At 41.6% G+C, this 16,693-nt stretch overlaps 1 protein-coding gene across 1 annotated transcript; it reads right to left on the bottom strand.

Annotated features, from left to right (window-relative positions):
* Positions 1-166: 166 nt before the first annotated feature.
* SPARCL1 (SPARC like 1) lies at positions 167-15,176 on the bottom strand. The gene is made up of 11 exons (XM_065405214.1): positions 15,123-15,176; positions 14,935-14,988; positions 13,845-14,027; positions 10,807-12,069; positions 9,282-9,351; positions 8,323-8,462; positions 7,615-7,735; positions 5,209-5,345; positions 3,140-3,288; positions 2,380-2,528; positions 167-195 (listed from the first exon to the last, which is right to left on the bottom strand). The coding sequence occupies exons 1-11, from the start codon at positions 15,174-15,176 to the stop codon at positions 167-169; spliced, it is 2,349 nt and encodes a 782-aa protein (XP_065261286.1).
* Between the last annotated feature and the right edge of the window lie 1,517 nt (positions 15,177-16,693).

The raw sequence follows: 16,693 nt of genomic DNA, 5'->3' as shown, positions 1-16,693 counted from the left end.
AATTTTTATTTTTTTGTTTTCTTTTGGAGTAACCCTGTCAATCTACAAAAATCTTTATGTAAGTTCTCTGTTCAAAAGTGTTACTCTATCAGTCTCTTGGAAATACAATAGCTTCACAGATTTGACTGGTATGCAGACAGGATGCTGGAACTCTATCCTGCTAGGTTTAGAACAGGAGGTTTTCATCCGTGTCTTCTGTGAAATAGAGAAGAAGGAAAAAAATGTTACCATCATGATTGAACCTTTAATATGAAAGACCCATGACTGTATCATGAATGGTTTATGAGCTAGTCAGCACTTCCTTTCTAAAGTTTTAGAGGGCTCAGATGCTGGCCTATTTTATTCACACCTCTATACAAACACAGATGCTCATATCAAATTGAGGTGCCACCCATCCTATATCTTCTCTAGTCAAGCTGCTTTCTCATTATGCAATATATTCCCAATGTGTTTGTTGTTCAGTAATCATCTCCTGCCTTTTCAAAATCACCAAGGACACCCCAACCCACAAAGGACAAACAGAACCATTAGTAACAGCACATGCCATTGACTATTACTCCTTTTAGTAATAGTACCTTCATCCCCACCCTTCTGCCTCAGTCCTAGGGCTGATGTGGGACCGAAATGGCCCCTGCATAACTTACAGCAGTCTCAGGGCTACTGTAAATTACACCTGCAGGACTGAGACCATTCCACCACTTGGGGATTGCCAGAGTACACGGCACCCCAGTCGTTCCCCTCACCATTCCAGGACATGGACCGGAATGTCCCTTGCATAGAAAGGGGGATAGTCTTGAACCATCTATGGTGGCTTTATTTCACATGGGGAGTCCCCTACGTCAGAGGAACCTCCAGCTTTCTGGAGCAGCACAAAGTACATTGAACAGGAACTGAGAACCCGGCCCAAAGAGTTTGGGGACCTGTTTGTGACCAGTTTTAAAAGATGACTATGATTCTCCTATGCAAAATCAAGTTCTATTGCTGAAAAGAGCTTGGGGTTTTTTTTACATCTGCATCTCGCTGCTACTTTTAGTATTTTTTTAACAAATGACCCTCCATATTTTGAGGGGGAGGCAGGAGGTGGCAAAGTTTCCAGTTTCTTTTTATTTCTTACCTTTGCATCCTGCTGCCTATCTCTGTCTAATGTGGAATCTGGCCAAAAAGATCTTTGAGTTTCATCTGCTGTCTGTATTTTAATACTGAAGCTCAGGTGGCTCAGTCTCTGAACACTTCTAAATGGAAAACACATTTATTCATAACTCAGCTGAACCCCTTATTCGTATTTAGAAAGAAACAACACCATAGTGTTTTGGAAAACTCTTCTATAAAAAAAGATGAGTGAGACCAAACTGTAGGTAAGGGACATGAACCAGTAACCATACTGTCAATGGTTTCAAAAGGATGGGGTGCAGTACCATTGCAGGAGGAAATAGGCGGGGTCCAAAATAAGGAGGTTTTTTGACTGAACACTGATAGATTTCCTAGAGAGTTATATGGGGATGAAGACGATACCAACAAGACATTATATGCAAAGTGAGCTGTGCTGTAAATGTGTGTGTTATAAATAGGATATCTCCATTTATTTATTTTATCTCCTAGAACTGGAAGGGACCTTGAAAGGTCATCGAGTCCAGCCCCCTGCCTTCACTAGCAGGACCAAGTACTGATTTTTGCCCCAGATCCCTAAGTGGCCCCCTCAAGGATTGAACTCACAACCCTGGGTTTAGCAGGCCAGTTATGGAGCACCAGATTCTGATTCTAGGCCTGATTCTCCTCTCACTTAAATCAGTGTGAATCAGGAGGTTAATGGACCAGTGTAAAACAGGAGAGGAATTACGATTGGAGAATCAGGCCATGAGCATCCAATATTTAGCCTGACTGCGACCAACTGCAGATACCCAAAATACAGATGCCAAAGCAAGAGTTCCTCTGCTATTGGATTGGAATCTAAAGAGTGGGGCACGGGGTTGAACAGCACCATTAAAGGCCAAATTCTCTTGTTTATATAGGTACAAACTGGAAATCAATAAGATTTTGACCTATAATCTATATATAGACCTATAGAGCTCCTGCTCTGATCCTGCATGCATGGCTCAAGCTAGGTTGCTGTGTATGTGATTAGATATTTCACCCACTGCAAAATAAGTTGGAAATTACTCCTAATGTAAAACTTAAGCATGATTTTGGAACCAACCCAGAATGCTGTACCTTCTGAGATTCTGTCATCCCTGCACGCCATTTAATTCACCTCAGAACACTGCTAACTTGATGTTCAGGCCAGAGTGTCTTACCTTCTGTGTATGAACTGAGATACTCTTTGCCTAGTCTGGAAGGAAGCAATTCTCCCTACCCACCTGCCTCTCAACCTCATGGCTTTACCTTCTTTAATTCCAAAACAGTGGCACCACTCCTTCAAAGAGACATGCTTATTCCTGTCAGCATCACACTCCTGGAAAAAACGAGTTATGCAGTGTTCCATGGGAACTAGAGAAGCTCGCAAAGGAGCAAGCTCTGAGTGCGTCAATAACCTGAAATGAAATAAAGGTAGCATATGATCTCTGTTTCTGGGGGTAAGAAATCAGGGTCAGTGAAGAATGTCAAGGTTACAAGGAGATAATAAGAAACATGTCCAATATTAACTATCTTAAGGATTTTGTATATCTTTAATATTGTGATAATTCTGTTCATATAAGCTTTGAAACTACAAATAAACCAATAATACATCACTGGTGACTAACCACTATGGATTACTCCCTTGTTCTCACGGTCTCACTAACACCCAACCCAGGTGAGTTTGGTGCTTTTTTTCCAGGATTAGGCCCTTAATATTTTCTGTGAAATCCTATAATTAAAGGTGCTATATATATATTATGAAATTTGTGTGGATAGCAGGTATTTGCAGCTAAATCCCATGTCCTTGTAAAACCAGATAAGTATCATACAGAGGAAGTCTGAGAGGTGAAGGATCCCATTTACAAGCTCCACAGAAGTTAATATAGAGAGGCCAATTTACACTAGCAGAGGATCTGGCCCAGTATTTATGCTATTAAGAATAGTTGCACTTTTTGAAAGACATAGTAAAGTAGAACAATCATGATCTAAAAAATGAATCAGAACTGAGTATAGAAACAGTTTCTACCTGTCGCCAGGGTGCCGATCAAGCTGGCTAAACTGCCAGTGCACTGGGTACACATACATATGATAGTTTTTCTCAAAGTCATGTAACAGAAGGTCAACTGGATGATCTCCAGCCATCAGACGTTTTTCATTCTGGTAGATTTTCTTGACCTACACCAATAAAGAAGTGGATTGTTGTTTAGTGACAGAAGGACTAGTCTGAATAATGTTCACACATCCTCATTCACACACACCACACCCCCTGTATCTTCATTGAAATATCACGAGAAAGTTGTTTTTGCAGTATTTGTGGCTGGAAGTTGAGCTGCTGGAAATTGCACTAAACCGTCTGTCCTTATATGTTTACCAGCACATTTCTTCAGACCTAAGCAATATGGGTATTTCAGATAAGTTTTGGATACTTATCTGAGCTGAACCTGAAATCCTAGCACCTGATCTTCAGGTCTAGCTCTGATGTGTACTCAATGCAGGACACAGGGGTTGGTGGGAAGTAAAGTGCCTGTATGTCACTTTACTGCCACCCTGATGCTGGGACTTCTGGGTGTTGGTTCAGTCTCTGGCATAAGATTCCCCTGTACTAGAGCATCTTTGACCACTCATTTATGGCAGCTTTACAGTCTGTCTGTCTGTGCTAGGTGGGTGGAGGGGGAAGAGAGAGAAAGGACCAGGTTGTGCCTCCTCAATCCTGCACTAGTCTGCCCCAACTGGGGGCTTGATCTAACTTATCTCACCTGTATAAGATCTGTAACTTAGTGGTGAATAGGCATAGCAGAGCTCTGCAATGCTAAAACCCGACTACTCACTTTCCTCTCACGACAAATCCACTATGCTGGGGAAAGGGGAAGCTGGCACAGGAGAGGGCTCTGCCAGTCTTGTCAGTTGTATGCCAATTAAGTTGTATCCCCTGTGCAACAGGAATCCTCCATTGACTAGCTAAGGCCAGAGTCTTAGCATTGACTAGCTAAGGCAAAGTCCACTTTGCACCTTCTGAGCAACACCAAGTGGCAGTAGCGTGTTTGAGAATCTGGCCACCGTCTCCATGGTTTTAGAGCTGAATCCTACAAGGTGCGGACTATCTCCCATTTGCTCAGCAGCACCTTGCAAGAGATGTTCAGCATCTTGCAGGAGCAAACACTTAGAAAGTAGCTCAGTGTTCACGCCAGCTCAGTCCTTGGCTTCTCTGTTGAGCCTGCCAGCAAGATTGCCAATTATGGTGGCACTTCTAATGATGATCACCCCTATCCATGAGGAACTAGACTCTGGCCACCAACTCTTGTCGCATAAATCACTGACCTGCCAGAAGATGGTGCAAAGATATTATTAATAGAACTGGAATAGACCCACTGGGATAACATCCTTACCCCATACTAATCCTCTGTAACCTCCAGTGATATGACAATGCCAGAATAATAGTAATGCTATTATACAGGATAGTTGAAATCGCTCTCTCCCTCTCTAACGAACAATGAATGTCAACCACACCTTGCAGTTTCATAGCTCTCAAACATATCATTAATGAGTACTGGTTTTGTTTAATTGTAGATTATTAGTGTATAGATCTGGATGAGTTCCGCAAACAATTTCCCATGATTATTCAATCCAATTTTAAATTAACTTTTGCATTGATTGTGTTTGCCCACTCTCTTGTGTTCACTTTCTCTGAGTATCATGGCAGGCATTTCTTTGGAAAGAGCAAATTGATGCAAATATTGGGGATTATTCATGGAAAGCAGATTTTGAACTTGTAAAAGTGAGAATTTGCACCAAAAATCAGCTTAGAAGAGTTACAGTTATTTAGCTGGGGAAGAGAAATGTATCATGTAACCTGGGTATCTAATGAAAACATACAGCTCACATTCTAAATTTCATATAGTTACAAAGAACTGCCCCAACTGGGCACAACCAATCCACAGACTAAGAATTAGTCACAAAAAATCCCAAACTGTTCGCAGACATTTCGCTAACAGAAAAAAGGGGCAATGTTTGTTAAGTAAATTACGTGTCACACATGATTTGCCCAGCTCAAGTGACATGGCTGCAGCTGTGTTTTATTTGATACTAATTACTCACTTTACTCCTCTGTTTGTCAGATAGAAATCCAGACCTGTCCAGATCACGCTCATAGAGCTGCATGAGGATGTTCTTGAGCCAGTCTCTCATCCGGAGAGGGAACTGATCCACTTCATAGTCAGTGCAAGGAGGAATGTCTGTTTCAAACCACAAAGGATTCTAGTCGCATTATCAAGAGGTGCATTAAGTCCCCAGATTCAAGCATCTCCAAGCAAAATCTGAGTCTTATGAACCAAATTTTCAGCTCAACCTTAAATTGGCATCTGTTTTTGTGATGTAAAATTGGGAATGCCATTGTAATTTTGTGCTGCAGCTATTTACAATCACACTTTAGGTTACTTGGATGCCCAATTCCCTGATTATCTATGTAAGACAGTTGCTTAGTTGTCTGTGTGAATTAAACTGCCATCAGAAATAATTATGAGCACAGAATTGCACCAATAAGTATTTTTACTGGCAAAAATTTGCCGCTTACTGTCTTTGGCCCTAATTCTGCAAATGCTTAAACATATGCTTAATTTTAAGCATATGAGAAGTCCCATTGACTTCATAGGACCTATTCAGAGAACTACTCCTATGTCTAAAATTGAGCATATACATAGTGTTTACATGATTGGGGTCATAGGGTATGTCTACACTGCAGTTGAAGGTGTGATTGCAGCTTGGGTAGGCATACCGGCACTAGCTTTAATCTAGCTAAATTAGCAATGGCTCAAAATAGCAATGGGAATGACTGTGTACCCTGGTGGTTAGAGCCCTCACATGGGAGATCCAAGATCCAGTCCCCCTGCTCCAAACTGGAACAGCTTCCACAGGAGGGATGGAGGGTGACCCCCATCAGAGTATCCCAGAGCCCAGTGGCTGGGGCACTCACCTGAGTGGTGGCAGATCCCAGATAAAATTCCTTCTCCTCCTCTGATGGATGGGGAGCATACACCAGTAGTTGCCCACCCCTTGGTGAGTATCCTAACCCCAGGCTACAAGCTAAGAGGGGGGGCCTCCCCCTCACTAAAGCAGCATAGATGCCTCACACCAAGAGACAGTTTACAGCTGAGAATCCCAAGCAGATGGAGGCACCTCCCTGAAGCCCAAATTTGGATGCCTATCTCTGAGAGAGGGGCGGAGCTTAGCAAACTTCCTTTGACTTGGCACCTCCCATTGGCTAGCTTAGGCATAGAGTTGACTAGTGTTCTGGCTTTTATGAATCCCATTCTAAGGCACCAATCTCTCTCCATTCATTGTATAGGGAGCTTAGGTGCCTGATTTAGGCTTTGTGAATCCAGTGCTTTTCTAGGCACTTAGAAGATTGGTGGGGTGATGTTCAGCCTGCCCATGCCTGCGTTCCTTTGTGAATCTAGTCCTTAGTCTCTTTGTGCCTTAGGTTCCCATCTGTAAAATGGGAATGATAATTCTTCTCTACCACACAGGGGTAGTTGTGAGGATAAATACGTTAATTACTGTGAGGTGCTCAGATATTATAGTAATGAAGGCCATGTAAGCACCTTAGATAGACAAAAGAGAGCCAGAGATGGTAACTGGGATGGAGGAGGGGCCCAAGGCATATTGCAGGTAGAAAAGTGCTTGAACCACAAAGGTAGCCAGCAGGGCCGGTGCAAGGATGTTTTGTGCCCAAGGCGAAACTTCCACCTTGCGCCCTCCCCCCTCCCCGAGCCCTGCGGCAGCTCCCCACCCCCCCGCGGCAGCTCCCCACCCCAGCTCACCTCTGCTCCGCCCCCTCCCCGAGCCCTGCGGCAGCTCCCCACCCCCGCCTTGAGGCACCCCCCCGCGGCAGCTCCCCACCCCCCCTCCGCCCTGAGGTGCTCCCCCCGTGGCAGCTCCCCTCCCCACCCCAGCTCACCTCTGCTCCGCCTCCTCCCCGAGCACGCCGTTGCTGCTCCACTTCTCCCGCCTCCCAGGCTTGCAGCGCCAATCAGCTGTTTGGCGCTGCAAGCCTGGGAGGGAGAGAAGCAGAGCGGGGCGGCGTGCTCAGGGGAGGAGGCGGAGCAGAGGTGAGCTGGGGCGGGGAGTTCCCCTGCGTGCCCCCCCTTACTTGCTGCAGACGGGCCTCCCCGCCCCAGCTCCCTCCACCTAAATGCCGGTGGCAACTGGGGCGGCCAAAGATCCGGCTGCCGCGGTTGCTGCCAAAGAAAATGCCACCCCCCAAATCCTAGCGCCCTAGGCAACCGCCTAGGTCGCCTAATAGGTTGCACCGGCCCTGGTAGCCAGGGCTTTTGTGCAGCTTATTATAGAAAATGGACCTGTCTAGGGTTCTGAGCTTATTTCTAACTGGTCACTGATACAAAAGAAGGGTGTGGGACAAGAGCCTATGCCCAGTGTCTAGATACTAAGATGATGGGCCCTGTTTATATAGGTAAATTATATACTTATAAATAAATAGAGCCTTACATTTGCAGGATCCCATATAGTCCAAGTGCAGCTGGTGTCCCATTTTTGTCCCTTCAAGTTTACACTTAGTACCAAAGAGCTGACATGTGCCATCGTAGGTTTTATTATCAGTGCCACAAACCTAGATAGCACAAAAAAAAATCTCGTCAATAACACTGTCAGATCATATGAACATTAATGTATAACATTAATGACCAGCAAATAAAACACATGGCCATTGATGTGAGAGTGCTCAAAGGAAATGGGCTCTGAGACCTTCTGAAAACCATCCCTTTTATTTAGGCATCTAAATATGGATTTGGGTGCCTAACTTTAGGCACCCATGTAGGAACCCCATAGCAACTCCGTTGGAAACATTACTAAATAGTGTCCAAAATTCATAACTCTGTGTATGTGTTTGCACATGCTAAAACCTCACAGAGGCAAATGTAACTTTTAATTTTATTCTTGGAGTAGCTGTAGAGTTATTGCTGAGCAATTGTAATTTATTTTTTATTCAAGTAGTGTATTGATAGTTCTATAATCGCATCAAATAGCTATCAATAATATTTTGGGTGAATTCTGCCCTTTGGGTATATGATTATTAAAATAATTGGGAACCATTCACAAGCTCCCTAGAATTGCACTAATTAATGTCAGAGGAATGGGGTATCAGGCAAGTGCTGCAGTTAGTTCTTTCTGTGCCTGTGTACTCCATGGAATACTTACATGCTCATGATCTTTAGTTGGAGGGCAAGCAGCCGGATCTTGGCAAACACAACTAAGTTTTTCTTGTTCATCTGCTTGGCAGACCTTGCCTCTTTTACAGTGGAAGTTCCTACAAGGATCTAGAAAAATATCAGACCAGCCTATTAGAACAAAAGGACATTAGGGCTGACCTGAGTATTTGAGCCAAATGTAACTGACAACCGTATTTAAATCAGAATTGGGCAAATTTCAAAATATACCAAAGCTCAGTTCTGATAAGCACCCAAATATTTGAGTGCTTATTGAAAGTTTATCAAAACACAGTTGAATCTCTTTAATCAAGAAATCTCATTAGAACAAGATTTTTAGTACTTACTGGTTGCAGTTGGACTGGAAGTATCTCCTCCTGTCATTCCCCCCTCATCCTCCCCCCCCCCCCAAAAAAAACCCAAACCCTTTCTCAGTAGTTTTATATTTCTACTTCCCAACCCAGGTCAAGCAGTGGAAAAACGTGAAAAAGAAAGAAACAAAAAAAGTTTAGACTCAGTTTCAGTATTTGTTAATGGTGAAATTTCATATCTGTTCTCGTTGAATCCAAATCATTTTGCCATTTCATGATTTAAATCAAACTAAGATCACATCCTCCCCCAAGGTGATATGTTTCAGTGGAAAATAACTCCAACTTTTATACAGATGTCGCAAAAAGCAAGGGTTCTGTCTGCAACTTTTTTTTTTTTTTTTTTTTTTTTTTTTTACTGTTTTTACAATTCTTTCAACACTTAAATAAATAAATAAATCGAAGGGCATGCAGAACAGATTCTTCCTTGTGCACAACTCTGTAATATACAGGATCAAGTGCAAGCAAAATTCAGTCATGTGAAATCACATCATGAATAAAGCAGAAAAAAACCCACAACCGCAAATTCCACAGCTTGATAGTGTTAGTAGTATTCTAATTGCTTTGCAGATAGGTTACTCACTGAGAAGAACCTTCATACGGCTATCACTGGAACTTCCATCCTCATTATATGAACTGCCTGTCATTTTAACCTTTACAATCACAAAAACAAAAGTAGAAGTTATAATAGATCTCTTGAAGGGAAAACACATTCAGCCAACATTTGCCCCAGCTACAAATGTGCGACTTCATTGACTTGATGTAAGGCAAAATCTGGTCCAGTGCTGAAAAAAATACAATCAATATTTCCTTTTTCCTAAATACACCGCTACCTCGATATAATGCGACCCGATATAACACGAATTCGGATATAACGCGGTAAAGCAGTGCTCCGGGGGGGCGGGGCTGTGCACTCCGGCGGATCAAAGCAAGTTCAATATAACGCGGTTTCACCTATAACGCGGTAAGATTTTTTGTCTCCTGAGGACAGCGTTATATCGAGGTAGAGGTGTATATGAAAGGACAATACCCCCATAGTAGGAGGTAGTCCTGTTTTCAGAAAAAGATACGGTATAAAAACACTAAAGCCCCAGTTCAGCAAAATGTTTAGGCATGTGCTTAAGTCCAACCTATCAACAAAACACTTAAATACATACTTAACTGCTTTGCTTAGTAGAGATGGATGGCTGAATTGGGACCTAAGTCCCTATGCATGCACATTACTGAGGCCAAATTCTGTTCTGATTTACACCTGGCATAAACACACAAAGTCAATGGTACTCCACTAGCTATAAGTCAGTGAAAAATCTGTCTCGAAGAGTCTATACCAGAGGTGCCCAACCTCTGTGACACCAAGGGCCCTAATGCAACTTGTCAGGAGCTGAGGGGCTATATCTAATTTACATACAAGTATAATACTTAAAAATGAAAAGTAAATCTGTGCAACTATTGTATAATATTTGCTTGTGCTTAGACTATATCTTCCTTTATAGATTAATACAAATGTATCAAGAATTAACCAATAATAAAAACTTGAAGTGGATCAGCTATGCTCTTATGCTGCATACACCAGGGAAAATGAAGGATTGTTACCTATAATATGAGGACAGTCTAATCTTAAAATACATTGTAAAAAACAACAAAAACTGCAAAGCATTCACAGAGCAATTAGAGAAGGACAGCAGATGCCTTTTAGAATCATTATCTCTCTGAGCCACGTTTACATGTAGGAAACAGCAGTGGTTTATTTTTTAGGACATTGATTTAATTCTCACTCACAGAGCAGACATTTTACAGAAGGGTGTTAGATTGGTATCCTGATTGAAATTCACTATCTGTGTTCACAGTGAAGACCTGACTCTCAAAAAACACTGGAAATACACAAATTTATAGTGTTCTGGTACTACTAGTCCAATCAGATCATTGAAGTAAATAGTCAAATTGAAGATTGCTTGGTGTGATGAATAAATTAGGATGAAATATATCCCATTGATGTGAAAAGGAAGATTTGGATAAAGAACCCTGTTTATGTAATTTATGAACTCTCTTGGACTTAAGTTTGGCTACAGCTTTGCTTTTTTATCATCCATATTTTTTAAGACACTTACATTATCTTCAGGTTCCATTGTGTTCACACTCCTTTGCACAAGGCTGGTTATTTTCTCATGTTCCTCATGGTCAGAAATGGCTGGCTCATGACTATAATAGTCCTGTTCAAAGTGAATGAGGTGTTTAATGTTGACATGTTGGTCATCCTCTGTCTCATTCGTCACCACACTTTCATCTTCATCCTTTCCTTCCCCCTGCTCCTTAGAACTGATGCTTTTGTGATCATTACTTTGAATTTGTTCACCCTTGTGGTAGGCTGCTTCCTTTTGGCTTTTGTTGAAATCATCTTCTTCACTGTCAGCATCATTATTAGAATCATCATCATTGTTTTCATGACTGTTGTCCTCAACATTGCTGGCCTCCATATATGCAGCAGCTTTTTTTAGATTCTGTCTTTTCACCACTTCCTCGTGGTCACTAAGGCTCTGGGTATTGTCTTGGAACCTATCTTCATCCTCCTGGCTTTGCCACTCAGCATTCTGATCTTGTTCAGTACTTTTTGGTGAGATAGTCACCTCTTCTCCTTTATGTGACTGTGCTGGGGTATTATTCTCCTCCTCCTCATCTTCTTCTTTTTGGTCAGCCTCTTCAAATTCCTCATCCTGCCTCTTAATTATCTGGAGAGGCTGACTGGCATCTCTCAGCATTTCATCCGATTGGCTGCTATCTTCACTCTGCTCACTCCTGTAGAGATCCTCTTGAATTTTCACATGGGTTTTTTGCGTCCTGTCTCTGTAGCCAGTTTCATCCCATTCCTCTGTCTCCTCCTCCTTTTCTTCCTCCTCCTCTTCTTCATCACCTTCACTGTTGTTTTCAAATAATACAACAGGATTTTTACTGTATTTCCATGTGTCCTGTTCCTGACCAACAGTGAGACCCTGCCCTGGGTTTTCCTGATCATCCTGATCATCGCTAGCCATATTGCTTTTCTTAACATCATTCTTGAACTGATGCTCACGATTAGATTGATGGCTGCTGCTTCTCTCAAAGACACTCTCCTGATTGTCAGAAGCCAGCGTTACACCCATGTTCTGAGCAAGGAAGTTAATACGCCCTAAACTACTTTTCACTTGATGCTCACTGCTGTTTCTTTCCTGACTGTTAGCGTTCCTATGCTCATCTTTGTCTTTATCATCCATCATCAATGCCTGCTCCTCCCTGTCACTGCTGCTCTGAATTGAGAGTAAATCATCATTGCTGTTCATATACTGCTCAGACTCTGTGTTTTTCTTCTTTGAAGATTCAGAAGAAGTATCTCGAACCTTCCAAAGAAAAATGCATGTTTATTGAACAGTATAATAAAGACTTCATTTTATAACTCTATTTCCAAGTCAATATTTAATATGCTATTTTCACTTGTTAATACATAGGATGAAATGTATCAGTGTATAGATTAGTGGGACTCCCTGTGACATCAGTGGATTTATGGGTGCTCAGCAAGTTTGACAATCAACCCATTTTGGGGGGGGGGAGGGGCTGTGATTTCCAATGGAGTTAGACACCTAAATCCTACTGAGACTTGATAGGAGTTGGATCTCTGACTCATTTAGGCTCCTTTGGAAATCTCAGCTTAGGTGCCTAAATATTGACTAACATTAGGTACCTGTATTTGCAAACATTGTCAGCAGTAATTATCAGTTATCCTAGAAGATAAATACTGTGCTAGCAATAATAGCTTTGGAAGAAATGCTCAACAGGCAGGTTGGGAAGAGAGGAGATTAAAATACTTGACTAGGTATCTTCCTGGGTAGTGAACTGTGCCTTATCATTTCAGGATCACCATATCTATCCAGTATGATGGTGATACAGCTCTGCTTCCTTGCTGAGTTAAGCAGGAGTCCCATTTCATTTGATGGCACCAGCAATACCTTCCCAAAACCAGCTGTGGGCATCAATGTGTGCATTGAGGGGATGATCCTACAACCAATGAAGACAATGACAAAACTGGAGGATCAAGCCTCATGTAAGTGTGGGACCCAAGGGTGTGAAGTGGGAGTGGGAGGAATGATTGAATATCAGAACTGACCTAAAGCTTTTTACTCTACATTGAACTGAACCAACATTGGACCTTTTTAAGATGAAAAAAGTATGGTTTAAGGATCCCACCCATCTCCTTTCATCTACCTACCAGTCAGGGAAAGGAAGGAGCTGAGAGAAGGTCATGAGGGAAGTTTAAGATGTTGGTCACTCCCAATTATCTTTCCTACAGCCCTGCAATAGGGAAGTCTCTTCTGTTGGCAGGGTGCAGAGTCAGTGTCTGCTAAGGAATTACAAGTAAAGGAGATTGCAGACCATTCACGTTAACATGTAGAACTCTTTATGTTTTTGTGAACCAAGTCTCCAGACCTTCAGAGGTTTGCTTGTCACTAAGCAAAACCACAGAGCTTGACCCTGATCCTATTTAAAGCCCAGACTTCATTGCCCTCAATTGATTACTCATGTGCATGGGATTGCTGTATTTACAAATGCCTAAGATACTGGCAAAACACTCCCATTGACTTCTGTGGGTACAGGGGTGGGACCATTTTATAATGAACACTTAATGCTATAGGACTGTGTGTGAGTCAACTGCATCCTATTTTGTAAAGCAAAGCTGGTATCAAAAGTATTTCATTAGCATTTCCCTTGAACCCAATGCACCTTCTGATACAGTTGGGACTGTATGAAATATTCAAAATGAAATTCACAATTCTATTTTTCAAGTGGGGAATAAGTACATCTTTCCTCAAACATACTATTTTTGAGTCAAAATCTTTTGGTATTAAACTACAAAAATTTGCATATGCATTTTTGCATATTTTGACTGTAAACTGGTTATCTTACAATAGTTGAATAAAAAGCAAAATGTCTATGTTGCAAAATGGTCAAGACAAAATTAGTGCAATGTTTCATGAATGTCATTGACATCTTTTCACCCTTTTCTACAACATTAGTTACAACACACTCTCTATATGTTTTAAGCTTGGCAATTTTTAAAGGAACCATATGGGAACTTTTTTGGTTATGTGAAAACAAATAGTTTATTTAGGAAATGTACCTGCAATTGACTACCATTAGAGGGCAACTGGTCTGCTATAAATGTTGTGTATTTGCTTGCAACTAGTGAATCACCCAGTATTGGTACTGCAATATGTTGTCGTGCTGCAGATATCTTCTCTGTATGTTGTTTCTCGGAGACAGTTGCAGCCTGGAAATTGTCTGGCATGAACCTGAAATTTATCTGAAAAAAAAATTAATTATACTGTAAATTGTTCTGATGGATACATTATGAAATACTAAAAGTCATTTCCTCCCCCCCCCCCTTATAACCTGTAAAACAATCCAGAACACCACGTGTAATGGTAGGTAACTTACCTGGAAACATGTTAGGAGCAAGACATAACTCATGATAACAAAAGATAGGTGGAGGGAGGCTGGATTTTGCATTTGGTTTTACAAAAATTTGGTTGGGTTTTGTTTTTACAAAACATAACAGTTAGTTTGGCACCAGACTCCATTTTTTCTGAACCACCAAAGTTCAGAGGGTGGGGGAATAAGAGACAGAGGTCTAGTTTGGGTCCATCTCTAAATATAAAAACATGAGACAGAACTTCAATTGGTGTAAATTTACACCAGAGAATGGTGTAGCTCAACAGCAGCAATCAGCAATAAAAGCTACGTTCGATCAAAATGACATTTTCATGTACAGTAACTGTTATGATACCTTTGAGAGTCTCCACTCTATGATTGTTCATATAATAGTTTCTCAGTAGGGCCCAAATCCTGCTAGCTTTACCAGGGGTGTGTGGGTAAGGCAACCAGGATTTGACCCTTGGTTTGATCCACTATTTCCTACAATAAATACACAGATATAATGTTTAAATTTATTAATGGGTTGTGGGAATTTCTCCAAATGCTATGAAAACAGCTCTTAGGATGCATAAGAGACCTTGTCAGGATCTTTGAGCATGCTTCTCTGCCACTGGCTAACTGACATGTGAAGGGTGAGGAGTTTCATAGTAATTCACATGAGGGAACTACTTTACCTAAATGAATCTGTGAACAAATACATATACAGAAATATGTTTCATGTATTGGAACTCAGTATTATATTGTGGTCTGGTACTTAAAGAAGAAGAAACAAATACCTTTTCTGAATTTTTCTGCCCACGGATTCCAAGTTTGTACATTAAAGGATAGGTCTAGAATAGAAAATGGGATTAAAACCTGCATATAAACAAAATCTTTAACAGGTCACTGGGAGACACTAGAGCACAATGATCTCAATACATGAAAATTCAAATGCATGGTAAGTGATGGATTGAAGAGAACTTACCGGAATAGCAAAAGCTGATCCCACGAGGCAAATGAAAAAAGTCACTGTCTTCATGTTTTCCAGCTCTCTAAAAGGACAATAATAAACACTAGAATGGTGGAATTTAGAGGTTTTCTTTCAGAAAAAGTGTATCAAGGTTTGGTTATAACTATTTGAAGCTGTCTGATGCAAACCGTTTAGTGGACATTTGGGTGGGTGGATGGGGGGCAGTTGGGGGAGGGGAACACAAATCAAAAGTCACAAAGTTCCCCCACAGAGTCTAGTAGTGTGTGATTTCAATGGAGTTGTGCCTGCTTATGCCAGTAGTCACTTTGGCCCAGTTCTTTTATGGAATACAGGGTTGGGTCCTGGGGGGCTCATGCGCTGTATTGTGAGACCAGCTCTTCTGAGTGCCCAGATTTTTGCCAAGTGGCCCCTCTGTCCAGTTCCTGGACCCTGTTCTGTGTCTGACACACTAACTGACTATAGACTCTTTTACAGCCACTGCTTCCTCCATTTCACAGATCAGCTTCTGTAGCTGGAAGGCCCCAGCTCAGTCCCTGCTCTGCTTGATTCAGACCTTTCAGACCCGGGACTTGAACATCGGTCGGTCTCCCACATCCCAAGTGAGTGCCTGGAACACCATGTGACTGGCTATTCGGATTGGGGTGTCTCTCTCTCTCTCTCTCTCATATTGTTCATGAAAAACTGTGAAAGATCTTGGTTTTGTCCGGGTGCAGAATATATATATTTTTTAAATCTCAAAAAGTTCTATGAGATGGGAGAACCATTTCCTGCCCAGCTCTCGTGCTGACATCACGGGAAGCTTTCCTTGCTTTATTTATGCTAATGTCAACATGTAAGCAAAACCGAGACAGCTCATTTATTTTGCTTGCTGAGGTAACCTGCACAACTAGAACTTAACTCTTATACCTGTGTAGTGCATCTGTAGTGGCAGTTTGTGTGTGTGTGTAGCTACATCTGTGCAAAAAACCCCACAACCCTCTGGGGACTCAGTATTTTCTATTTCTTTTCTTTTATCTTATATTTATTTCCCTTCTCTTATTCTGGTTCTTTTATTTTTTTTATATGCTCTTCTTAGGCTTTCTCTCCACTTTCTCACCTTTTTTCTTTCCTCTGCTGCTTTTCTTCATATTCTTCATTCTCTCATTTCACTTCACATTTCTCTGCCCTGTTTTTCTCCCCCGTCCATCTTTCTCCACACCTCACTTCTTTGATTCCCCCCACACCTTTTCCCATTATCTGTATAAATGGAGCATGTATTGCCCTATTTTTAATTAAACGAAACAGCGTCTCAATTTGCTGGTTGAACTCACTGGCACATGAATAAATTGGCTGTGCCCTCAGTCAGTAGGGTTGGGAATGTCAACTACAATAAGCTTCTGAGACTCAGTGCATGGTATAAGAATATTATTTATCCAGGCAGTTGTTTGCCAGTGCTTGGAAAAGAAACATCAAAGACCATAAGGAAGAGTTCCAGGCAAGTCTCTGTTCTGGGAGCTAGTTCATACAGTGAGAAAACAATGGCTTACATTGATTATTGTATTTAATTTGGTAGGAGAGCATCCTAG

The sequence above is a fragment of the Emys orbicularis genome, chromosome 5 (assembly GCF_028017835.1).
Source record: "Emys orbicularis isolate rEmyOrb1 chromosome 5, rEmyOrb1.hap1, whole genome shotgun sequence".
In the NCBI taxonomy this organism is placed as follows: domain Eukaryota; kingdom Metazoa; phylum Chordata; order Testudines; family Emydidae; genus Emys; species Emys orbicularis.
Note: the sequence above shows the minus strand (reverse complement) of the source record. Positions and strands in the feature narration are given on the sequence as shown.

Bases quoted from the DNA above. Each gene is read 5' to 3' on its own strand.
- SPARCL1 (XM_065405214.1), bottom strand. From the start codon at position 15,176: ATGAAGACAGTGACTTTTTTCATTTGCCTCGTGGGATCAGCTTTTGCT. The intron at 14,989-15,122 runs GTAAGTTCTCTT...TTTCTATTCTAG, and splicing joins GATCAGCTTTTGCTATTCCG to ACCTATCCTTTAATGTACAA. The intron at 9,352-10,806 runs GTAAGTGTCTTA...GTGATTGTAAAG, and splicing joins CAATGGAACCTGAAGATAAT to GTTAAAATGACAGGCAGTTC.